Here is a 27,557-nt window from a genome sequence, read left to right as displayed (position 1 = left end):
TTAAAGTTCTTGACACATACCTGTTATTGTTTTTGTTTTTATAGGGCTGCTGGCATATTCAGAGGCCTGATATGACTGCTGTTTTGCCATGGGTGCACTTCCAACAGACAGTTCATCCTCCTTCCTTCTGCTAATTGGCATAACAAGAGGAACAGCTACCACGGGTTGCTGAAAGAGCCAAAAAGGGGATGGGGGTATTATTGCCTTTCTTAAGAAGGGAAGGCTAAACACTGCATCCTTGAGGACAATCCTTCACAATATAGGGTTGACAACTTAATAAAATATTTTAAATCATTTTCCCCTTGTTTCCTTCATCTCTTTCTTTGTTTCTTGTATAGCAGGCGCCCCCATCCTCAGGGAATATGTTCCAAGATTCCCAGTGAATGTATGACACAGACCATAGTCCCAAACCTTGGCTCTCCATATCCATGGGTTCTACGTATATATGGTCAACCAAACATGGGTCAAAAATATTTACAGAAAAAAACTATCTCTACTGATCATGTAACACACCTTTTTTTAAATATCATATTCCTAAACAAAACATATTTACAATCATTTACATTTTTTAGGTACTATAAATAATACAGCAATGATATAAAGTATAGAAAAGAATGTATGAAGGTTATATGCAAATATTACGTCATTTTATATAAGGGAAGATTTTGGTATGGGGGGTAATCCTGAAGTCAATCCCTCATGTATATTTGAGGAACAACTGTATATTTTTTCCTATACATAAACTTATAATAAAGTTTAATTTTAAACTATGAATAATAGATAATAATAAAAATAAAATAATTACAACACATAAGATATTTAAACTTAAGCATTTTTATTTCTAGAATTTTTCATTTAATATTTTCAAATCATGGTTATTAATTCTATGTGAAAACCATAAGAGATTGCAAGTACTCAGTTAAAATAAGCAGTAATAAGAAATATGACGCTAATATGGAATGGTAAAATCAAAATCAAAAAATGGTAAAATCAAATTTCCTTGGGAAATTACAACTCCAAACAAATGGAATGTTATTGTAAAATTTATAAAATAATTATTTATGTTAATATGAACAGTCCTATTTTTAAGACACACTAAGAAATATATCTATATATATATATATGTATACATATATATTATCTGACAATATATCTATGTGTGTGTGTGTGTGTGTGTGTGTGTATATATATATATATATATATATATATATATAAATAATCTGACAAAGGATAACCATAGCATATTTAGAAAGCAAAGAAAAATATCTACAGTTGCACAAAGCTGGAAAACATTATGATTTTATGTTGAATGCATGAGTGCTGAGCTGGACAATAAAGCAGCTGTTTCATCTTTGGTTATTGAAATAAAGTCTGGTGTTATTGCTGATGACTCCCCAAATAATTTTGTCAGATTTTTGGCAAAAAGCGGGGGCATTTTTCAGTTTTCTGTAGGATCAAAGATCAGTGTGGAACTGGGTGGAAAATAATCATCAAATGTTAGGTTTTAGCCATAACAGAAAAAAAATTGCAACTTGGGAAACAACAGATGATAACTGTAGGATGGCTATATCAGAGCTTGAAATACAGCTGCATCTGACAGGCATGGTCATGATGCAGTGAGTCTAGTGTTATTCTCAACATCACAAAGAATAAAGTTTACAGGTACATAAATAGAGAAATGAGGGGGAATGGCAAATTATCTTATAAGTTGCTAAATGGACTGGCAAAATGATAAGAAATTTGAAAATAGGAAAATGAAATGATTATTTATATGTTTAAATATAATAACATATTCAATATTGTGTTTTATTTAATAATATACTTAATGTTTTAAATTGCAGCTGAGACTTTAGTCAAACAATACTTAAAACAAATATAAATAGGAAACAGCTTTTTAAGACCTACGTGAGGTATATTCGGCACATCACAAATTTCAATCATTTACAAGTCCTCATCTATAAAATAGGGGGGCGGGCATGTTTACTAGAAAATTACTTTATGTTCAAATAGTGACTTCATAATCCCTTAAATTCTGTCCATCATTTACATTCCTAGAGTATAACCAAGCACTATAGGAAATTATAATCAAGTTCAGGATTAAATCTGAAAATTTATGTATTATGTAGTGTGACATGGAACTCAAGCACTGCAGCTGAAAGATTAATGAAAGCCATGGTATACCCAACAACAATACCAAAATGTCTTTGGATGACTGAAATTTTGAGTGTTTTTTTACTTACGTGAAAATCAAAAACTCTTGAGAGTAATGCTCTTGTAGGTCTTGTAAATGGCTATATATAAAATACCTATAATGGTACCCAACAAAGCCTCAATAATATCCACTGAATGACTGCTAATATAGGAACTATGTATTATTCACAACATGATACAGGAAAAGAAGTTAGACAAGTGTTTCCTTCTACTGTTCAGGAAATATGGTTACACCAGTCAAAAATATCAAAAGAAGCAATATTTATATTTAGTTACTTTCTATTGCTTCACTTGGAATGATACAGCAGATTCCTCAAAATTTCTGTTGCATACTGGCCCCAGATCTGTCCTATCCTTTCTCCATCAATGTACTACCTAAAGCTTTTCAGACTTCCCTTTTTTGTAATTTATTTTTTAAAAAAATATTTATTTTTTGGTTGTAGCTGGACATAATACCTTTATTTTATTTATTTATTTTTATGTGGTGCTGAGGATCGAACCCAGGGCCCTGCACATGCTGGACAAACACTCTACTGCTAAGCCACAACCGCAGCCCCCTATAATTTATTATTATCAAAAGAGGCTTATAAAGAATCAGATAATATCCACATTCCTATTTTACTGCATTAACAATGACTATTAACATTTTATCATATTACCCCTTCCTCCAATATTCAATCATTATCATGTTATTTGTACAAGTCCTTCAAATTAGTTTTTAACATTTATTTTTAACTATACACTCACACACATATTTATTAAGGCTCATTTGGAAAATATATACAAGTGCTCTCAAACAGCATATATCCTTGAGAAATTCCTTTTGCATTAAGCATAATTTTGAGACATTATATCAAGAAATATTAGATGTTAGTAAATAAGTCATATGAACAGGACATGCTTTATCCCTACTTCTTCACAGGCATTTAGGGTATTTCCAGCTTTACACTATGAGTATGCAATGATGTCTTGTAGATGGTTCCTAAAGCTTTACCTGAATGTCTAAGAGCATACCTACATAAAGAGGTACAATTTGAAGGTTATACGGTATGCCCATTTTCACTGGTATTAGATATTGCCCAAATGTATTTATTTTCACTCACAACTGAACTAATCATTCTGTACATTTCTACCAATATTGCATATTGGCAATCTTTTTACCCAAGAGAATTTAAAAGTAAAGAAGAATGGTCAACAGCTGAAAAATTAGAGAGATGGGTGAAGGGAACTTGTTTAATACACTATTGTCCCAACTGTACATGATAAAAAATTAAAATTATAATAGTATTTTTAGAAATAACTTTTTGGTTATTGCTGAACTATGCTAAAAGAGTAATGTTGAAAGCAATCTGGCACTATAACCAACTTAAAGTAAGCTTTAAAATGCCAAATTATGTGCATACAACTACTAATTACACTTCTAAAAATATACTTAAAAAATATTTTTGGATGTAGATAGACACAATACCTTTATTGTTTATTTTTTATGTGGTGCTGAGGATCGAACCTGGTGCCTCACACATGTTAGGCAAGCACTTTACCACTGAGCCACAACCCCAGGACCTAAAAATATACTTTTTTTTTAACTTTATTTCATTTATTTATATGTGGTGCTGAGGATCGAACCCAGGGCCTTGCACATGTGAGGCGAGCACTCTACCAATGAGCCATAACCCCAAAATATACTTTTTAATAAAGAAGAATGCAAAGTTTTAGATATGAAGATCTTTATTCCAATATTATTTGCAACCCTGAGTGAGAAGGATAATGGATATGTACTAGCTTTCTTTAAACAAAGATATTATTTTGAACACAGAATTTAAATTTAAATTTTAAAAGTAAAAAAAAAATAATAAAAACAAAAGCCCTTGAATATGCTTAATTGTCAATTAAATGAATGTCTAATTTACTTAAATAAGCTGCCAGAACATTCAAATTCATTTTAGAGGATATCTATGGTATGCTAGAAATAACTGTATCACTTAAAAAACAATCACCACCAACAACAACTACCAAAAAAAGAACAGAAAAAAAAAATTACCAAGGATTTACAATGAAAACTATTCTCCAATGGTTCCTGCCACTTGTCTCACTACTCTAGTATCCATTGTCTATATTCTGTAAGAGTAAACTTTCTAAAATCAAAATGTTTATATCAGCTTTCAATATATCTTTTTATATTTTAGGATAAAGTCTCAATAAAATAGCATTATAAATAAAATTCTGAGACCGGTGGATCACGCCCAGCGGCCTGCCAGCGTGGTACACACGTCACCCCAATTGGAGTAGGGGCAGAGCAGAGCCGCCACCCGCGCCCGAAAGGTAGGCAGACCTGCGACCGACCAGCAGAACAGGCCCAGTGGCCTGCTGGCGCGACAGACACGTCACCCCATTTGGAGTAGGGGCAGAGCAGAGCCGCCGCCCGTGCCCGCAAGGTAGGCAGACCTGCGACCGACCCGTGAAACAGGCCCAGCGGCCGGCCGGAGTGGTAGGCACGTCACCCCAATTGGAGTAGGAGCAGAGCAGAGCCTTCGCCCGCACCCGAAACAGGCCCAGTGGTCCGCGGGTGTGGTAGACAAGTCACACCAATTGGAGGAGGGGCAGACTAGAGCCGCTGCCTGCGCCTGCAAGGTAGGCAGACCTGCGACAGACCCACGGATCAGGCCCAGCGGCCTGCCAGCGTGGCAGACACGTCACCCCAATTGGAGTAGGGGCAGAGCAGAGCCGCCGCCTGTGCCCGCAAGGTAGGCAGACCTGCGAAAGACCGGTGGAACAGGCCCAGCGGCCGGCTGGGGTGGTAGGCACGTCACCCCAATTGGAGTAGGAGCAGAGCAGAGCCTTCGCCCGCGCCCAGAACAGACCCAGCGGACCGTGGGTGTGGTAGACAAGTCACACCAATTGGAGGAGGTGCAGAGCAGAGCTGCCGCCTACACCTGCAAGGTAGGCAGACCTGCGACCGACCGGCAGAACAGGCCCAGGGGTCCGCGGGCGTGGAAGACACGTCACACCAATTGGAGGAGGGGCAGAGCAGAGCCGCCGCCTGCACCTGCAAGGTAGGCAGACCTGCAACCGACGAGCGGATCAGGCCCGGTGGCCTGCCGGCGTGGTACACAAGTCACCCCAATTGAAGTAGGGGCAGAGCAGAGCTTTCGCCCACGCCTGAGACAGGCCCAGCGGCCCGCCGGCACGGTAGCCACGTAACCCCATTTGGAGTAGGGGCAGAGCAGAGCCGCCTCCCGCGCCCGGAATAAGCCCAACGACCCGCAGGCGTGGTAGACACGTCACCCCAATTGGAGTAAGGGCAGAGCAGAGCCGCCGCCCGCACCTGCAAGGTAGGCAGACCTGCGCCCGACAGGCAGAACAGGCCCAGGGTTCCGTGGGCATGCTAGACACGTCACACCAATTGGAGGAGGGGCAGAGCAGAGCCGCCGTCCGCGCCTGAAAGGTAGGCAGACCGCCGCCCGACCCTGCAAGAGAGACTTTTCAACTATACAAGAGCAATATAAATATATAGGGGGGAAAATTTTTCAAAAACACAACAGTTTCACCAAGCAGAAAGAAACGCAAGCAGTATGAAAAGACAAGGAAAGAAAGGACCACAAGCAATGCAGGTCAACGCAACTTTAGAAGAGGTAACAGCTGCAGCAGATGGAATGTCAGATAAATAATTCAGGATATACATGCTTCAGATGATCTGGAGTCTCAAGGAAGACATTAGACAGCAAAATCAGACAATGAAAGATCACTTCGACAATGAATTACACAAACAAATCCAGGAAGCAAAGATCAACTATACAGGGAGATAGAGGTTATTAAAAACAAACAAACAGAAATCCTAGAAATGCAGGAAACAATGAACCAAATTAAAAACTCAATTGAGAATACTACCAGCAGAGTAGAACACTTAGAAGATAGAACATCAGACAATGAAGACAAAGTATTTCAACTTGAAAAGAACATAGACAGCTCATCAAGACTGTTAAGAAATCATAAGCAGAACATCCAAGAAATATGGGATAACATAAAGAGACCAAACTTAAGATTCATTGGGATACAGGAAGGTATAGAGGTCCAAACCAAAGGAATGAGCAATCTATTCAATGAAATAATACAAGAAAACATCCCAGACTTGAAGAATGAGACAGAATCCCAAATCCTAGAAGCCTACAGGATACCAAATGTGCAAAATCATAAGAGATCCACACCTAGACACATTATAATGAAGATGCCCAACATACAGAATAAGGAGAGAATTTTAAAAGCTACAAGAGAAAGGAAGCAGATTACATAAATGTAATTGGGGTAAGCCAATCAGGATAACAGCTGATCTTTCAACACAGACTCTGAAAGCTAGAAGATCCTGGAATAACATATTTCAAACACTGAAAGAAAATGGGTTCCAACCAAGAATTGTGTATCCAGCGAAATTAAGCTCCAGGATGGAAGATGAAATTAAAACCTTCCACGATAAACAAAAGTTAAAAGAATTTGCAGCTAGAAAACCATCTCTTCAAAACATCCTCGGCAAAACATTACAGGAAGAGGAAATGGAAAATAACAATGAAAACCAACAGTGGGAGGTAGTACAGGAAAGGGGGGAAAATAATCAAAGAGGAAAACAAACCATGTTTAGTAACATAAATAAACAAATATGGCTGGAAGAACAACCCATATCTCAATAATAACCCTAAATGTTAATGGATTAAACTCACCAATTAAGAGACACAGGCTAGTAGAATGGATCACAAAACAAGACCCAACAATATGCTGCCTACAGGAGATGCATTTGATAGGAAAAGACATACATAGGCTGAAGGTGATAAGGTTGGGAAAAATCATATCACTCATATGGACTTCGGAAACATGCAGGAGTGTCCACACTCATATCAAATAAAATAGATTTCAAGCCAAAGTTAATCAAGAGGGATAAAGAGGGACACTACATACTGCTCACCGGAACCATACACCAACAAGACATAACAATCATAAATAAATATGCCCCAAACAATGGTGCAGCTATGTTCATCAAACAAACTCTTCTCAAGTTCAAGAGTCTAATAGACCACCATACAATAATCATGGGAGACTTCAACACACCTCTCTCGCCACTGGACAGATCTTCCAAACAAAAGTTGAATAAGGAACCTATAGAACTCAATAACACAATTAATAACCTAGACTTAATAGACATATATAGAATATACCACCCAACATCAAGCAGGTACACTTTTTTCTCAGCAGCACATGGATCCTTCTCAAAAATAGATCATATATTATGTCACAGGGCAACTCTTAGACAATATAAAGGAGTAGAGATAATACCAAGCATCTTATCTGATCATAATGGAATGAAACTGAAAATCAACGATAAAAGAAGGAAGGAAAAATCATGCATCACTTGGAGAATGAACAATAGGTTACTGAATGATCAATCGGTTATAGAAGACATCAAGGAGGAAATTAAAAAATTCTTAGAGATAAATGAAAACACAGACACAACATATGGGAATCTATGGGACACACTGAAAGCAGTTCTAAGAGGAAAATTCATTGCTTGGAGTTCATTCCTTAAAAAAAGAAAAAACCAACAAATAAACGATCTCATACTTCATCTCAAAATCCTAGAAAAAGAAGAGCAAAACAACAGCCAAAGAAGTAGAAGGCAAGAAATAATTAAAATCAGAGCTGAAATTAATGAAATCGAAACAAAAGAAACAATTGAAAAAATTGACAAAACTAAAAGTTGGTTCTTTGAAAAAATAAATGAAATTGACAGACCCTTAGCCATGCTAATGAAGAGAAGAAGAGAGAGAACTCAAATTACTAGCATACGGGATGAAAAAGGCAATATCACAACAGACACTTCAGAAATACAGAAGATAATCAAAAATTATTTTGAATCCTTATACTCCAATAAATTAGAAGATAGTGAAGGCATAGATAAATTTCTTAAGTCATTTGATCTGCCCAGATTGAGTCAGGAGGATATAGACAACCTAAACAGACCAATATCAATTGAGGAAATAGAAGAAACTATCAAAAGACTACCAACTAAGAAAACCCCAGGACCGGATGGGTATACAGCAGAGTTTTCAAAACCTTTAAAGAGGAACTAATACCAATACTTTTCAAGCTACTTCAGGAAATAGAAAAAGAGGGAGAACTTCCAAATTCATTCTACGAGGCCAACATCACCCTGATTCCTAAACCAGACAAAGACACTTCAAAGAAAGAAAACTACAGACCAATATCTCTAATGACCCTAGATGCAAAAATCCTCAATAAAATTCTGGCGAATCGGATACAAGAACATATCAAAAACATTGTGCACCATGATCAAGTAGGATTCATCCCTGGGATGCAAGGCTGGTTCAATATACGGAAATCAATAAATGTTATTCACCACATCAATAGACTTAAAAATAAGAAACATATGATCATCTCGATAGATATGGAAAAAGCATTCGACAAAGTACAGCATCCCTTTATGTTCAAAACTCTAGAAAAACTAGGGATAACAGGAACATACCTCAATATTGTAAAAGCAATCTATGCTAAGCCTCACGCTAGCATCATTCTGAATGGAGAAAAACTGAAGGCATTCCCTCTAAAATCTGGAACAAGACAGGGATGCCCTCTCTCACCACTTCTGTTCAACATAGTTCTCGAAACACTGGCCAGAGCAATTAGACAGACGAAAGAAATTAAAGGCATAAAAATAGGAAAAGAAGAACTTAAATTATCACTATTTTCAGGAGACATGATTCTATACCTAGCAGACCCAAAAGGGTCTACAAAGAAACTATTAGAGCTAATAAATGAATTCAGCAAAGTGGCAGGATATAAAATCAACACGCATAAATCAAAGGCATTCCTGTATATCAGCGACAAATCCTCTGAAATGGAAATGAGGACAACCACTCCATTCACAATATCCTCAAAAAAAAAAAAAAATAAAATACTTGGGAATCAACCTAACAAAAGAGGTGAAAGACTTATACAATGAAAACTACAGAACCCTAAAGAGAGAAATAGAAGAAGATCTTAGAAGATGGAAAAATATACCCTGTTCATGGATAGGCAGAACTAACATCATCAAAATGGCGATATTACCAAAAGTTCTCTATAGGTTTAATGCAATGCCAATCAAAATCCCAGCGGCATTTCTTGTAGAAATAGAGAAAGCAATCATGAAATTCATATGGAAAAATAAAAGACCCAGAATAGCAAAAACAATGCTAAGCAGGAAGTGTGAATCAGGCGGTATAGCGATACCAGACTTCAAACTATACTGCAGAGCAATAGTAACAAAAACAGCATGGTACTGGTACCAAAACAGGCGGGTGGACCAATGGTACAGAATAGAGGACACAGAAACCAATCCACAAAACTACAACTATCTTATATTTGATAAAGGGGCTAAAAGCATGCAATGGAGGAAGGATAGCATCTTCAACAAATGGTGCTGGGAAAACTGGAAATCCATATGCGACAAAATGAAACTGAATCCCTTTCTCTCGCCATGCACAAAAGTTAACTCAAAATGGATCAAGGAACTTGATATCAAATCAGAGACTCTGCGTCTGATAGAAGAAAAAGTTGGCTACGATCTACATACTGTGGGGTCGGGCTCCAAATTCCTCAATAGGACACCCATAGCACAAGAGTTAATAACTAGAATCAACAAATGGGACTTACTCAAACTAAAAAGTTTTTTCTCAGCAAAGGAAACAATAAGAGAGGTAAATAGGGAGCCTACATCCTGGGAACAAATATTTACTCCTCACACTTCAGAGAGAGCCCTAATATCCAGAGTATACGAAGAACTCAAAAAATTAGACAATAAGATAACAAATAACCCAATCAACAAATGGGCCAAGGACCTGAACAGACACTTCTCAGAGGAGGACATACAGTCAATCAACAAGTACATGAAAAAATGCTCATCATCTCTAGCAGTCAGAGAAATGCAAATCAAAACCACCCTAAGATACCATCTCACTCCAGTAAGATTGGCAGCCATTATGAAATCAAACAACAACAAGTACTGGCGAGGATGTGGGGAAAAGGGTACACTTGTACATTGCTGGTGGGACTGCAAATTGGTGCAGCCAATTGGGAAAGCAGTATGGAGATTTCTTGGAAAGCTGAGAATGGATTTCACCATTTGACCAAGCTATTCCCCTTCTCGGTCTATTCCCTAAAGACCTAAAAAGAGCATGCTACAGGGACACTGCTACATCGATGTTCATAGCAGCACAATTCACAATAGCATGACTGTGGAACCAACCTAGATGCCCTTCAATAGACGAATGGATAAAAAAAATGTGGCATTTATACACAGTGGAGTATTACTCTGCATTAAAAAATGACAAAATCATAGAATTTGCAGGGAAATGGATGGCATTAGAGCAGATTATGCTAAGTGAAGCTAGCCAATCCCTAAAAAACAAATGCCAAATGTCTTCTTTGATATAAGGAGAGTAAATAAGAACAGAGTAATGACGAAGAGCATGAGAAGAAAATTAACATTAAACTGGGATGAGAGGTGGGAGGGAAAGGGAGAGAGAAGGGAAATTGCATGGAAATGGAAGGAGACCCTCAGGGTTATACAAAATTACATACAAGAGGAAGTGAGGGGAAAGGGGAAAATAATACAAGGGGGAGAAATGAATGACAGTAGAGGGGGTAGAGAGAGAAGAGGGGAGGGGAGGGGAGGGGAGGGGAGGGGAGGGGGGATAGTAGAGGATAGGAAAGGCAGCAGAATACAACAGACACTAGTATGGCAATATGTAAATCAATGGATGTGTAACTGATGTGATTCTGCAATTTGTATACGGGGTAAAAATGGGAGTTCATAACCCACTTGAATCAAAGTGTGAAATATGATATATCAGGAACTATGTAATGTTTTGAACAACCAACAATAAAAAAATTAAAAAATAAATAAATAAATAAAATTCTTTAGCAACTGGCTCTCCTTTCTATCAGTCTCCACAAGAACAGTTTATTTCAATTCAGAAATAAAACTAACTCCTCCATGCCGTGATTTGCATTTTCTTTGTCCTTGCTCTAATACTTCAGTCTGAAATAACCTTCTCTCTATGGTTTATTCCTATGATGCTAACCTTATTTTTTAATTCCTCCTATTCACATATTCTCAGTTTGTGGAAAATCATTTCTCCTTTTTTTTTTTATAATCTTGGACATGTATCTACATAGCAAATAGTAAATATGATTTTTCTATATTCCTTAATATTCTCAAATGCCATAGATACTCCTGGAGAAGAAATACTCTCAACAATAACTTCTATTTCTGTAGATTCAGTGCCTACTACAAAGTCTACTATTCTGTAAATACTTTAAGAAAGAATGATACATTTAAAAGGATGGCAGAAATTTCAAATGAATTGGGATATTGTGAAGAAAAAATACTCTTAAAAGATGCTCCTTGAGGACCAGTGATGTAGGTCAGCAAGATAGCATGTGATTAGATTGAGCAAGGGCCTGAGTTTAATTCCTAGCAGAAAGAAAGGGAAGGAGGGAAGGAGGGAAGGAAGGAAAATAGAGATACTCCTTGGATTGTATGTTTCAGTAAATGTTTTAATTATTACATAATTATGAAATCATGTATTTTTCTTCTACCAATGAGTACTAATTATCACAGGGAGGGTAGGTGAGGGGGGATACAAAACTACTTCAAACACAATGATAAAAATTAAAACAATGTCAATATAAAGTGCAGTACAGTATAAATATGGCCTCAAAAATTGTCAGTTCTGTCATTTAATGACCAAGTGACTGTAGGTAAATAAAGCTCAATAAAACATCAGTGTCTTCAACTTTAAAACAAGAATAATAAAATCAATTACCAGAATTACATTTAAGTATCCTGATACAAAAATTTTAAGTATTCTTGAAATTAAAATTACCTATTTCTTGCTGTGTAATTTGTATCCTTTTAAACAAAAGTATATCTGAAATGTTTTGTACAAACAATCCTATTTCCAATATTAAGCATTCAATGAATATTTGTTAAAAAAAATCTAAAGAGGAAGAGGAAATGGTAACACGTTAAAAGAACCTAATATTTACTGAGCAATGTTCTGTATGAACAAACAGCTAGATACTATAAGGGAAATCTGGGCCATGAAACAGGCTGTCTAAATTTTTCTTATTAATCTGTCTGTTTTATAAGCAATTGTACAGAAAGCTACTTCAATATTCAAAGAAATTCTTTGTAGAGCTGAAATTGTTATGAATAAAATTAAGAAACAGAATTGTTTGAAAGAAGTAGAGCAAGGCAAAAAAAAAAAATTCTGGCACATCCATAAAAGGAGAACTAATGAAAAGACATATATAACTATATAACTATACTAAATAATTGCAGAAACAATTTGCTCATTAAGGGATAAAGACAAAGAGATCACTCACCTGTGGCATATGTCTACTTGTTCGCTTCTGAGGTTGATAGATGAGCCATGTATATAAGATTGGGTCAATATTCACAGCAATTCCTTGTATACTACAAAGAAGTACAGCACCTAAACAAACAATATTTTAAAATTCTCATAATTCCTCATGAAAAGAAATAAGCTTGAATCAATTTAGAAGTCAGATGGCTGCAAGAAAATGATACTAATTACTGTTGGTAAGGACACAGTAATTCAAACCCTTACACAGCACTGTTAGTAAAGTAAAACTGAGCAATCACTTTGGAAAGATAGTATGGCATTCCCTCAAAATTAAAAAAAAAAAAAAAAAAAAACTTACAATATGACCCAGTAAATGCTTTCTTAGGTACAAACCAAAGAGAATGGAAAGCAAATGTGTACCAAAAACATTGTACTTAAATTTTCATAAACATAATTTATAATAGCAAAAACAATACAGATATTCATAAATTGAAGACTGCAAAAATATGGCAGATCCATAAACTGGAATAATACACATTCCAAAAAAAAATGAACTACTGACTGCCCCATGCTATAAAATGGATGAACCCTGCAAACTTTATGCTAAATAAAATAAACCAGTCACCAAACAATACGTAATGTATTATTGTACCTACATAAAATGGCAGAACAGGTTAAAGCACAGAGACAAAAAGAGACTTAGTGGTCACAAGGCCTGGCAAGTGGGAAAAGTGGAAATAATTGCTAATAGATATGTAGGCTATTTACATTTTAATTATAAGTGCTTATTAATTGTGCAAATTAATGGTTCTTTTTATGGCATTTCCATAATGCACATAATATGCTTTGATCAAATCCACATCTTTCTACTGATCTCTCTGACCCTCACTGCTTCTTCAATAGGCCTTTTTCTACTTTCATTCCATCTCCCCCCCCCCCCGATTTTATAAGGGGAAACATGTGATACTTGTCTGAAAGTAGCTTATTTTGGTTAACATAATCATCTTCATTTGCATCCATTTTCCTCCAAATGATATAATTTAGTCCTTCTCTATGACTAAGTGCTATTCCATTGTGTATATATACCACATTCTATGAGTTTATGGGCATTTAGGCTGACTCCCCAACTCAGCTATTATAAATAGTTCCATGATAAACATGATGGGTATCTCTTTTGAGATGCCATTTAAGAGTAAATTGGGGACATGGTATCCACTTCTAATTATGTCACTGTACATTCATTAAAAACAAGAACATGCTCTTATGTAAATTATTCCTTTCTGAACATTTATTGTTGTTAAGATTCCTTCATGAAGGGTTTTTAAATCTTTCCTAATCAAAAGCACATTAATTTTTTTCTAAAAAAATGTCTCTCACAAAGTCTTCTAACATTCCTAGAAAGAACAAATATTTCTATTGCAAATAGGAGGAAATGCAGCACACTAAAATAAAGTATTACTCAGTCCATTTCCTTTGAAATGTATGATTTTCTTTGTTGAAATGTTTTTAGTTTTTGACACTAGTCATAGTATAGATTCAACTTTCTTTAGAAAGTCTCTGCTCCCAAATGAATAATAATCAATGTCCACAACTCCTCACAAAGAAAACCAACTGATTATCTCCTATACTCACCTACCCAGACTCTGTCTACTTCAAGCCAATAGAGTGTCAAAGCATAAAAGTATAAACTCTAAGGTGGTAATGGTACATGAAAAGATAAAATGATTCACCAGAATCTCAACAGGGTTATCTGAATTTGGCACACTCTGGGCCTTAATTTTCTCCATTTTTAAAGATAAAAGGCTCTGTAGCAGGTCAAGATAGAATAACAGGACCATATTAACTCTCCCATATCAAACAACCAAAATATTGGGAAATAATGTTTTATATCACATAAGTTATGATAAATTCTGAAAATGGGGCCCAAAAAGACTGTGAGACCCTAATATATGAAAAACAAAATAAGTGAGCCCCAAAACTGTCACATCTTACTGTAACTTTGGGAGAATTTCTAGGACATGGTACAAGAGAAGAACCTATCCAAAGCCTAGAGATATCTCCATGCTGAGAAGACAGTAGAGTTTTAGGAAACCAGGGTAGTTCAAGTTCTCATGAAAGAGAACCAAGATGTTCAGAGAACTGAAGAAATTTTCAAAGGATCTCCCTCAAGTATTTAACAAAGGGAGGAAAGAGCAACAGAAAAACAAATGGACAAGAGCCATATAAAAACTACTCATTATTATTAATCCTTACAGAAATGCAAATCAAAACCATGAGTTAGAATTTCATACCCATTAAGATAGCTTAAAAAAAAAAAAAACAACCACAAAGAATGTAAGAAGTTAAGTGTTGGTGAGGATGTGGAAAAACAGGAATGCACACACTCTGCTGATGGGAATAGAAATGGTTCAGCTACTGTGAAAAACACTTTGGTGATGCCTCGAAAAGTTAAATATTGAATTAACAAACAGCCCAGAAATTCCACTCCTAGATATATATCAAAAAGAACTGAAACCAGTACTCAAATATATTCATACACATGTTCATATTCACTAGTACTGTTTGTTAAAGACAAAAGGTGGGAACATTTTGAATAACCCATGGATAACAAGAAAATGACATGTATAACAACAAAACAACTACCTATATAAGACACATAAATGTTTGTTGTTAGTTATAACAGCCAAGATCTGGAAACTAACCAGTCATCAACAGAGGAGTAGATAATCAATTTGTGGTATATATAAAAAAAGGTATGGGGCTTGGGTTGTGGTTCAGTGGTAGAACACTTGCCTAGCATGTGTGAGACACTGGATTCAATTCTCAGCACTGCATATAAATAAGTCAATAAAATAAACAACTAAAGACATAAATAAAAAAGTAATATATGTCAATAAAAAGCAATAAACAATGTACACATTTCAAAATAACATGTTGCATACAATAAATATATAAAATTACTTTTTAACAAGTACACATGGGGTTGCATCACATTTCTATTTCATATTGTAGCTACAGATTTCTAAACTAGCACTTAGCAATAATTGTATCTTCATTCAAAAAAAGAAAGGATCATGTAATATAAATTCTCAAGTGACTTGTAGAATTCAAAATAATCTTAGTCATAAAGGAAATTAGGAGGAATTACAAAAATGAAAACAATAGGCTGATGTCTTCTATCATGACTTGTGCAGTTGCTTCCACAGATATATGCAATGTTGCAGTTTGCATATATCCTCTCCAAAGCTCTTAATCCCTACTGTAGTGGTATTACGAAGTAGAGACTTCTGAAAAGGAGTAACTCCATCCATACAATGCAATAGCTCCATCCATACAAATGCAATAGCTCCTTATAAAAGAGCTGAAGGTCGAAGGAAGCATTCTCTTCTGGCATGTGAGGATTCATCATTTTTTCCTCTACAGAAGATGCACCAACAAGATGCCAACTTGGAAGCAGACAGCAGTCCTCAATAGACACCAATGCTTCCATCAGCTTGATTTTGGGGCTTTCAGGTTTCTAGGATATTCCAGACAAGCATTTGGGGAAGTAGAAGGAAATTCAAGAGAAGCAGCATGTGGAAGCAATTGTTTCAAAGAAGACAGTGATCAACTTTGTCAAAATGGCTGCCAGTTGGATAAAATAAGGATTGAGAACTGCCAATTGAATTATTTAGTACCTGATAACTTGGACAAAGGAGTTTCAGTGGGATAGGGGGAGCAAAAACTGGTACAGATGAGTTTAGAAACAGAAGAAGAAATGGAGACAGAGAGTATAGATAATATTTTGAGAAGGCAATATGCAAAGAGGGTAAAGAAATGTGGTAGCTGGTGAGAAGAAAGTGAGTTCCAAGGAAAGTTTTTGTTTCTTTTTTGAGATAAGAGAGAAAATACAGAATATTTACATGATCCAGCAAAGAAGGAAGTTTGGATGCCCTAAAAGTATAAGTACTGATGACTGGGGTAATATCCTGGAAGAGATGGAATAGAGTAAACAAGCTTTAGAGAGAAACATGGTTAGTTCTTCTATAGTAACAGGAAGGCAAAGTATAGCAACAGATACTGAAAAGGAAGTAACTGGTTGTGTGAAGGTGTCTTTCTCAGTCTTTTCAGAGTTACAGGAAACAAAGTCATCATCCATGAAGTGGGTTTAAAGTAGGTAGGGAAGGTAAGAATAGTGGATGATCTAAAGAGAAAATAAAATCAGAAATGGTAGTTTAGGATGGTACTTTTCAAACTTAAACGTACACAAGGACTCACCTGGGGGATCTTACTAAAATACATATTATAAATCTATAGCTCTGGTGCATATCCTTATGTATGCTTTGCCACTCCCCCAGCCACCCCCACAGATTTGCTATTTTTGAGACAGAATACCATTATGTTGAACAAGCTGGCCTGGAACCTGAAATCCTAGCAAGTAGCTATTATCTCAGGTATGTGCCACAACACCAGCCACCTTTTCTCTCAATTTTTACTGGAAGCCATTTTATAGCTCTCATGTCTTCTTTTAGTTTTATCTCTATTAACATTATCTTCCTACTTTAATGCTACACAGCAAGTATTAGATGTTTGCTATAATGAACTTTTTTTTTCAAAAAAATTGATATTTTTTCTAGTTTAATGTATAATTCAATATCTACTTATTTTAAGTTCAAAGCCTAAATTTAAACACTCTGCTATACTGTAATTTGTATTTTTTTCACAGGGCTGGAGGTAACTAAGAATTGAATGAAGGGGAGCTTTAACCAATGAGCTGCACCACTAGTCCTTTTTAAAACAGGGCCTCACTAAATTGCCCAGTCTGGCTTCAAAATTACTATCACACTACCTCAGTCTCAAGTTGCTGAGATTACCAGTGTGTACCACTACACCCAACTATTATTCATATTGCTTTAAAGCAACTTTGCTTGATTGTGATGGGTATATAGAGCAATGAGATCAGTCTATCACCCAAAGGTCCTGTTGTGTTGAATCAGACACAGTTTTTCTCAGCTCATATTGAAGTTATCAGCTTTCTCACAATTAAAGAGAAATCTTTTGCAATACGTGATGATTTTAAGGAAAAGACTGAATGAAAATCTCACAGAAGTGCATTATTTTTGCACAAGAAAGACATTTTACTCTGTTTTTAAAAAGGTGGGGTGGAGAATGATGAAAAAGGTTACACACTGGTTAATATTTTTAATTTTGATGAAACTGATCACATTTATTGTCCTCCAATGATGTATATTTTAAACAAATTATAAACCCCAGCACTAAAGTTTACACTGACAATGATGTTGTTTATAATGTTAGCGGAGATCTAATTGTACTAATATTTTTACTATATTATTATTGTTTTGTGACTACTCTGGTTATAAAGTTTCACGTAATACATATTGAGGGATAACTGCTTCTAAATCTACTTCCCTGAAATATTTGTTAATGTGATGAAATTATATGAAGACCCAAGAATAAACTTCTGGCTTGACCTTTCCTATAACTAAAGGGGTCATGTAACAGCATCAAAATTTGCTGAATTATTTATCTAAAGTAATCAATCTTCCTTCTAAGAGAAAGACATAAAAAGACGCAGTGGTAGGGAAGGGAGGCAATGTTCCACTAAGCACATTCAGGAAATGAAGACTGAGTAGTATTAAAATGAGAGGTAATAGGAAGGAATCTACCATGTGACGCAGTTATCCCACTCCTCAGTATGTATCCAAAGGAGTTAAAATAAGCATACTACAGTGACATAGCCACATCAATGTTTATAGCAGCATAATTCACAACAGCTAAACTATGGGGCCAAACTAGGTAGCCTTCAACAGATGAATGGATAAAGAAAATGTCACACTCACACATACTAGAGTGTTACACAGGCACAAAGAAGAATGACTTTATGACATCTGCCAGTAAATGGATGGATCTGGAGGCTATCATGCTGACTGAAAATAAGCCAATACCCCAAAACCAAAAGTCAAATGTTTTCTCTGATATGTGGAAGCTAACTTACACAAAGTGGGTATTTTAGAAGTTCAGTGGAGTAGACAAAGGAAAATGAAGGGAAGAAGGGGAAATGGGAAAAGGAAAGAGTGAATGAATGAATCTGACATTAATTTTCCTATGTACACATATAAATATACCACAGTGAATCTTATCATAGTGATATCCATAAGAAATTAATTTTTAAAAAAATAAGTAACTATGGGTAAATGGCAGAAAGATCAGTAAAGGGAAGGGAGCAAGAAATGGGAAGAGGAAAAGGGAAGGAAAGGTACTGGGGTCTAAATAAGAAAAAGACATATTCCATGTTTGTTGAATTATGTTAAAATGGATTCTACTGTCACATATAACTAAAAAGAAGCAAAAAAAAAAAAAAAACAAAAAAACAGAATATTTTCCAGGAAAACATGGTGGGTGGGTATGATCACATGAAAAGCAAAGGGAGATTAGGAGAATAGACAAAAGAGGTGGTAAGGGAGTGGAAGAACTGGGGAAGGATACTGGCCAAACTGTATTGTTCTATTGTTGAATGTACAAATATATAATGCCATATCCCACCAATACATACAACTATAATGCAGCACCATAAAAGAAAAAAAAAAGAAAGAGAGGAAATATAGAAGGGTATACTTTAATCAAGAAGGACTTAATGTAGGAGGTCCTTGAGGATGCTGACTTCTATATTTATCCAATATACATACTAATTTCTGTGACTTAATGTCAGGGAAGGAAGGCAATGCTCTGCTAAGCATATCGAGGAAATGAAAACTATCCATCAATCCATCCATTCATCCAAAGGGAACCATATCAAATAGCATACCTCTCTACATACATTTATTTATGTCTCTATGAGTTGACAGAAGGAGAAGTACTAGTCTCCCCCAAGATATATATGAATAATTTTATACATCAGTCACCCATTGGTGAGAAGGACTAATCTAATAACCTGTGGAGCCAAGATGACAATTATGGATGATATTTTTCTCTAAAAGTTTTCTTAATCAAAATCAGAGTGTTTATAGTGGAATCAGAAGTACAATTCTACTATAACTCATATATGTGAGATGATGCCCCTGATGTTCTGATACCTTGTTTGCTATCTTGCTTCCACATCTTTTACTTTAAGAAAGGAATCAACAGACTGTACTGTGCATAATCGGTATGCCATCTGATTGCAAATGAAGAATGACTTTTATATTTTAAATAGAAACAAAGCAAAAGAATAACTGTAAGACTAGTTAAAATCACATGAAATTCAAGTGAACGTCTATAAATAAAGTTTTATTGGAATGTAGCAACATTCATTTATTTACTTCTTGTTTATGGCTGCTGTCCAGCTATAACAGCTGAGTAGTTGCAACAAAGAACACAAAAGCATAAAATATTTATAATGAATATTTAATATTCATTAAAAATAAATTGTCAAATCCTACAAAAAGAAATATACACATTTTTATTGTAGGTACTCTGAGAAACTAAATGCCTACCAATTCCTCAATAACATAGCTAACTGTCTACTGGACCTTCTAATAAGACTCTGGAAAATAATTCTGAAATTCTTTCCTGGTGATACCATGTAATAGCCATGATTATTATAAGGTAGGTATTAACAATTTCATTTTATAAATGTGAAAACTGAGAATTAGTGAGAGATGGTAACTTGTTCAAGTTTCCTGTACCTAGCAATTCAACCCAACATTGTCTCCACAAAGCCTGTAAGCATAAGCATTACTGCCTTGATATAGCAGAACAGAGAATAAAAGAATTGAGAGTACTGATTTTCCTCAAAAGACAATAATTTCCCATTGTGATACAGACAATGATACAGTAATAAACACCTTCCAGAAATCAAGACCAATATCCTTCAGAGTAAGGTATACATAACCTGTCCAATAAAACCTTTTGAAGGGGGATAAAAACTAAACTTGCTTATCAAAACTGGATCTCACTGTAATCCCCTTCCTTCTGTAAGTGATGCAACTACTCTTAATTTTCCAAATTATGTAACAAATTATCTACATAACCTTTTATACTTTCCAGGAGATCATATGCAAGATAGCAAAAGTCCATGAAAAATGTATAATTTGAAATAAGCCATGTGTGGTGATGCATGCCTGTAATCCCAAGAGCTCAAGAGGCTAAGGCAGGAGGATGACAAGTTCAAAAAGCCAGCCTCAGCAACTTAGCAAGACCCTAAGCAATATGGTCAGAACTTGTCTCTAAATAAAAATAAATAAATATATAAAAAGGGTTGGGGTGTGACTCAGTGGTTAAGCACCCCTGGATTCAATCCCTGGTACCTAAATAATAATAATAATAATTATAATTATTATTATTATTATTATTATTATTATTATTAATGGACATGGCATAGCAACTCCAGGGAGAACCAAGTCAAACATTGGGCTCTGGACTTTCATCCTTTCCCAGCAACATGAGTCTTGGGTGGAGAAGACAAAGAATGGGTTCTGCATTCTGGACTTTCATCTCAGTAACAATGGGTTTCAAACTTGTACAACTATTTTCCTGATTTAGACTTTGAACCTGCACAACTAGTTTCCTGACTGCCCAAGTCTCTAATGAGAGTAACACTAAACATTCTGCTATGAATAATTCTCATTAAAACCTGTAAACAATAGACCCCTCTTGTAACTAGCTGCCATTTTCTCCCCTGAAAATGTGCCGTTCCACCACTGTCTAATAAAGATAACTTACTGATCCGCTGAGGTCTGCTTCCATTTCAGTTGTTTTTGCTTACAATAATAAATAATTACAGAAATTAGAAAGTCCATAAATTCTTAGTTATTAATATCTTCACATCTACAATACCGTGTTTTTGAAAGAAAAAAAATGTGGCTCCCATTTGTAGTTTAGTAAATCAAGGTTTTGGTAATGTACTGATTCCTAATATACTGGCCATACTTTTCAATTAAAACAGGCACAGTTTTTATTGCATAACTTCTATGTTAAACTGAGCATGTACTGATTTAGACTACCTCTATAGTTTAAGTTTACATTTAAATTGTTCTTTAATTTTATTACAAATATCAAGACTGACTGATATAATAAACTGTAGAAGTTTAAATTTCTTTTAAAAAGATAATTCATGCATTTTTTAAATTACATGGAGGACTCTATCTAGTATTATTGTTTACTGTTGAAAATATAAAATGTCTTCCATTACAATACCTACAGCATTTGTTCTTCCTATCCTTTATATTCATCCACATTTATTAATGTGATTTTTTTTAGAAATCATACATATCATATATTTTTCTTTAAGACAAACTAGAAAATTATACATGTTTTGTAAAGGAGAATAATATCGAGGAAAAACCTGTCAAAATATAGAAGTATAACCCAGAACCCTGGAAGAAAATTAATATTCTAACATTAATGAAAATGTTGCTTTTAAAATCAATATTATTTTATGACTTTTTGTCCAAAAAGTGTATTTAATCTTATTGGCAAAGAATTATGTTTTTAAAAATCAACTTACATGTTATGTTACAACAGCAATTCATAAGAATTCAGTAACTACACAATTAATATTTATCAATATTAATGTCCAAAATAAATTTAAAATGAAATACTCATCTTTTAATAATATACATAATTTAAAGAAAAACAAGATAATATCTACAAGAGTGGTATGAAATATTATTCCTACACTTTAAAAGCTATCATGGTATATATGCCCAAGAATCTGAAACATTTAAATAAATTATTATCATAAGAGTCAATAACTTAAAATATCACAGAAATTTTACAAATTCAACACTAAAAAGTGTCCAAAGATCAAAATTTGCATATACTTTCTAATGACAATTGTAGATTTAGGTCCTCCTACTTTTGCCATCTTCCTTACCAGCACCTCTGTAATAATGGCAAGGTTTAGGAAGCACCACAAGGTGGTGCTAATATCATCTCATAACTAGTTGGGTAGACCAGAGTTGCTAATCAGATGTGGCCTAAAATGAGATTCTCCAACCCTCAGGGTGGATACCAACTCTAACATTCTCTAGTTCAAGAGAAAAAATAAAAAACATTCAGTTTTCAAAGATGTAATACTGGCTATAGAAAATAATTTATAATCCTCTAATATTTGGTTTACATCAACATTCTTGTCATATGGTAGGGGTACTTATAACTCTATAAATAACTGCCTTTATACTACTGTCAAATGAAATCACAAATTTACAGTCAATGAATGAACTTTCATCAAGCACAAATCAAGACTTCTTTATCAAATTCTTATGTGGGACAAGTGATAATAAAAGTCTAGTACTGTGAAAACCATACTAACACTACCAAATTCTGTTTCCATATTAACACTTTTATCAATTCTGCATACTTACTCATCTTTTGAATAGACATTTAGAAAAACTTTTAGTAATTTCCCAAAATTTGGGTTCTGAAGGGAATAAACAACCTACTTTCAAGCTGCTTTCAGTCCCTGTCATATAGACAAATGAAGAAATGAAAAGGAGGGAGGGAGAAAGGCAGGAATAGGTCTGGCTCCAGAAAAACAGCAATTCATAGGAAAATATAGAGTAACAACTGGAATAAATAATCCTCATTCTACCAGTGTAGAAGATGAGTTTTACAAAAGTTCATAATGAAGTTGTACAAGGTCACACAAGCACCAACACCTCTTTTTATTGTGCATTAAAATAATGCTGTTGAGCTTGATGAGGATCACCAGTACTTACTACCTGGTAACTGTGTCAAAAAATGTGGTATAAAGCATTTTATACCTATTTGTCACCTAATCAGCACACCTACCCTAAAAGGTATTATCATATTCTCCATTACAGATAAGGAAACCGAGGAACAGAAATACTGAATGAATTTCCTAATATAACTATTAAATGATAAAGCTGGGATTCAAATTTAAGTAATATGGCTACACCTCACAGCAAATGGTGTCACTCATAAAATATTTCTTTGGGGAGTCAAATTAATGGTTGTTTATAGTAGGCATTAAAAGCAAAAGGCAAAAACTTTAATTCTAACAAAAAAAATGAATAAAAATGCTAACACAGACCATGGAAACATACCTCAAGGACCTTGGAATCAAGACTGAAACAACAGTTTATTAGCCTAAAAAAGGTTTAAGTATTAAAACCATAAAACAGTAAAAAAAGCAAAAATTATCAATTACTGTTAGTTAAAGGAAACAAAATAAATATTAGAAATGGTAAAATATGAATAGTTACAAACAATAGCTAGTGTAAGATAAATATATAAACACATTGGTTAACAATAGGTTGGAAAAGTCATGAGGGAAAGGCACATTTTAAATGAATATTTTTTAATACATAGGTTTGAATAAGTGAGAAGGCAGAAAGGAAATTCTGAGCAGTTTAATAAAATGTGTAAAAATATAGATGCAGAAAACTGCAAAATTGTATTCAAAAGTTGATCCATATGACTGAATATAGTGTTTACACAGAAAAAATTAAAATAGAAAAAATTTTTAAGCTTTATTCTTTCACAGTAACCCAAAGCCTAAAGATGAATATATGTGTATGTGTGTCTATGTGTGCATGTGTGTGTTTCTTTTATAGTAATTACATTTTCTTAAAATTTTCAAAAAGCAAGAGAGAAACTAGATTTCAAATTGCATAAAGAATGAATCAAAAGGAAACTAGATGAATGTGATGTATGATAGGAAATGAAGTCACACAGAAATGGAAGAACAAATGGAATAAAAAAGTTAAAGAAATTACTAAGTCTACCAGCCTGCAATTCAGAAAACAATTAAAACCAATACTAGAGATTCCTAAATATTTTCATTAGTATACCTACTAAAATTATAACTTTACACTAAAATTCATTTTAAATTATTTCTTCCTTAAAATGATAAGGATGTTTGTTCAGTATTTTTATTTTTTTCTTCAAGAGGATAAGGAAGAACTTAATTCACAATGTTTCATGAAAAACTCCTAAGCATATAATATTTAAGTCTCAGGAAAGTCCTATTAGAAGTTACTTTACAGAAAAAGAACCATGAACCATAATCACAGAGGTATAATGACCAAATTCAAATTATACCTGGAAGTTAAGATTTCAACACAGTTTTCCAAACTTAAAAACTTCTTTTCCATGGTTAATAATTTTCATAACATTAAAAATTACTGTGTAAAACAAAATTTCTGAAAATTATCAACAGTATTACCCAAACCAGATACACTAGATATATCCCTAACCTAGACCAGTTGTTAATTCCTTTAAGCACCAAAAACTATTCTAAGCCTCAATGACATAGCAGACAAAAGAAGAGGCGGGCACACAAGAGAACAAAGTAGTAACAGGAAAAAGATGACTGGGTACCTCTAACTATTGGGTCATAATAAAGACCTGTCTATAAAACAAACATGTAAGTTGATATGTAGTTAACCAAATACAAAGCATTAAAATACCATTGAAAACAGAAGGCACATTTAGAACAGCAGACCTGTCAGGAACATATTTGTTATAATATATCCAGAACATGGTAAGACAGGGTCAGTCATAGACAAGTTCAGAGAGTTAAGAAATTTTTAAGTTAAGAAAAGAAATTGGAAATTTTATATGCAATATGAAAAGACTTTAATATGAGAATAATTTGATTTATATTAAAAGGGAAGAAATTACTCTGGTATGTAAAGAATATAACACAGCAAATTTGGAAACAGAGACATCAATTAGACTTCAAATAATCTGGTAGGGTTCTTAGCATTTTCCCCTAACATGCGGAAAATAACAGACTCCAAAATGCAACAGTCATGGAAATTCATCGCCTCCTTCAGGAAGCTATGCTCTATAAGAATAGGAGATAATACTCTTCCACTGATTACTTTCCAATTTCCTTTCATCCATAGGTAAACATTTCTCCTTTACTTCTATTTTTTCCTATTCTCTGCCTAGCTTAAAAATCCACTATGAGCATTACTCAAATCAGAGTTGAATTTCTTCCTAAAAAGATAAATCCTCTTGCCTGAATTAAACATTCTTAATACCTTAAAATGCTTAATTCTGGAGAGAAACAACCAAAAAGACATTTCCACAAATAAGCGTACAATTTTCTAAATAAGATTTAACCCTCCTGAGAAAAGTCAAAAGATAACCTAAACTCGAATAGGGAATTCCCACTTAAAAATCCAATTTCAATATGCTTTCTGAGTATAGACAAATTTTTATGCAGCTGAGGATAAAAAAAAAATAGATATTCCAGTTCCTACAAACGTCTGTGAGACACTAAAACTACTCACAGGAATCTGATGCAATAGAGAACTTCAATTCTCATTTATTTGTATCCTGAAACAACTGTTCTCTATTGTTTAGAAACCAAAGAATTTGAAGGTAAAAAGAGTCTGAAGTAGCAAGCTAATAATAATGATTCTCCACAGAAGCTATACATTATTAACTTTTTTAAATATATACCAGGAATTGAACCCAGAGGCACTTAACCACTGAGCCACATCCCCACCCCTTTTTATTTTTCTTTTGAGACAAGGTCTCACTAAGTGACCTAGGGCCTTGCTAAGTTGCTGAGGCTGGCTTTGAATTTGCAATTCTCTTGCCTCAGTACCCCTCACTACTTACCCAGCCACTGGGATTATAAGCATTTGCCACCATGCCCAACCATTTTCAACTATTAAAAGTGAAAACTCAGTTCTCAACTAAATGTTTCTCCAAACTATCCAAGTCTCAGAATGCAAACTGTGTTGATATTTTTATTCCCCCAAATATATACTGTGTGTAGTTACTACATATTGTAAAAATCAGTAAACAAAAATAATGAGTTGAAGTGATTTAAACCTATTTCCTCACAGAAATAAGGGTGATACAGCAGATTATATTTTAGTCATGGATCTGCTCTTTTTAGACATCAATCATATTTAATTGTGAAAACACATTTATATAATATTACAAAAATGAAGTACTTTATAATGGAAAAATAGTGACAAAACTCACAGATAATTTTACACAATAATAGTATACTCTTAAAACTAAGGACTTTATCTTAGTTTTCTTAACTGTTTTTGTTGCTACAGATCAGTAAAAAGCCATCATGAAGGAAATGTAATACAGGTTTTATTTAAAATACATTCAGTCACTGAAAAAATAAGGTGGGGGGAAGAGAGACATAAGTCAAATAAATGAAATGTTGAGAAACAGATTCAAAAATGGCTAAGTGCTATCTTTGCTTAACACTCAATAAATGACCAAATACTGGGCATTCAGTATTGTGTTTTTTTCTTCTGTGTGTGTATGTGTGTGTTGAAAAGTCTGTCTTTAATATTACAAATATATCTCCTTCAAATGAGCACTTCACTCTATAGCTAAAGTATGCCTGCTTTTAAAATTGATAAATCAAACTCACTTAGCCTGATATTAATAATCCCTTAGTCCCTCATTATACACTGCTTCAAAATGTCAAAAGATTACAATATTGAAGTTGTTTCACTAACTTCACATATTAAATGTTTTACTACATAAGCTTCTGTCATGGAGTTCTCCTAAAATGTAGTCAGTACAACTGCTTTTTAACTTTTATCAGTTACCTCTCAGGACTGATGTACATATAACCATCAAAAACAGAGTTTGTTGTTGTATTGTTTTTTGGCTTTTAAGTAAATTCATTAGAACTTAAAATCAAGAAGAAAATTGCTGAAATTATACTATTATATAATGTCCACAATTTTTAGAATTTGGCCTTTGGAATTTCTTTTTAAAAAATCTATTTATATTTCAACCACATAAGAAGTCATTTTTTTCTTTTGGGAGGTACTGGGGATTGAACTCAGGGACACTCAACCACTGAGCCACATCCCCAGCCCTATTTTGTATCTTATTTAGAGACAGAGTCTCACAGAATTGCTTAGCACCTTAATTTTGCTGAAGTTGGCTTTGAACTTGCAATTCTCCTGCATCAGCATTCCAAGCAGCTGGGATTAC

At 34.5% G+C, this 27,557-nt stretch overlaps 1 protein-coding gene across 13 annotated transcripts in view; it reads right to left on the bottom strand.

The window, feature by feature from the left end:
* Window positions 1-27,557, bottom strand: part of Vps13b (vacuolar protein sorting 13 homolog B) — a 756,023-nt gene that overhangs the window by 419,410 nt on the left and 309,056 nt on the right. For 11 of the 13 annotated variants that reach the window (XR_006856245.2, XM_046464889.2, XM_046464891.2 and 8 more), the window contains exons 20-21: window positions 12,646-12,755; window positions 21-168 (exon numbers count right to left, since the gene is read on the bottom strand). The exons of 1 other annotated variant lie outside the window; for it this stretch is intronic. Coding sequence is in view for 10 of the 12 variants with exons in the window: in XM_046464889.2 (XP_046320845.1) it covers window positions 21-168; window positions 12,646-12,755 (258 nt within the window). In the remaining 2 variants the exon portion in view is untranslated. The remainder of the gene's footprint in view (window positions 1-20; window positions 169-12,645; window positions 12,756-27,557) is intronic. One more of the 13 variants, XR_009228666.1, reaches the window with a different exon arrangement.

The sequence above is a fragment of the Marmota monax genome, unplaced genomic scaffold (genome assembly GCF_021218885.2).
Source record: "Marmota monax isolate L192 unplaced genomic scaffold, Marmota_monax_Labrador192_F-V1.1 WCK01_AAM20220418_F8-fsc00003, whole genome shotgun sequence".
In the NCBI taxonomy this organism is placed as follows: Eukaryota; Metazoa; Chordata; class Mammalia; order Rodentia; family Sciuridae; genus Marmota; species Marmota monax.
This window is presented reverse-complemented; position numbering and strand designations above follow the sequence as displayed.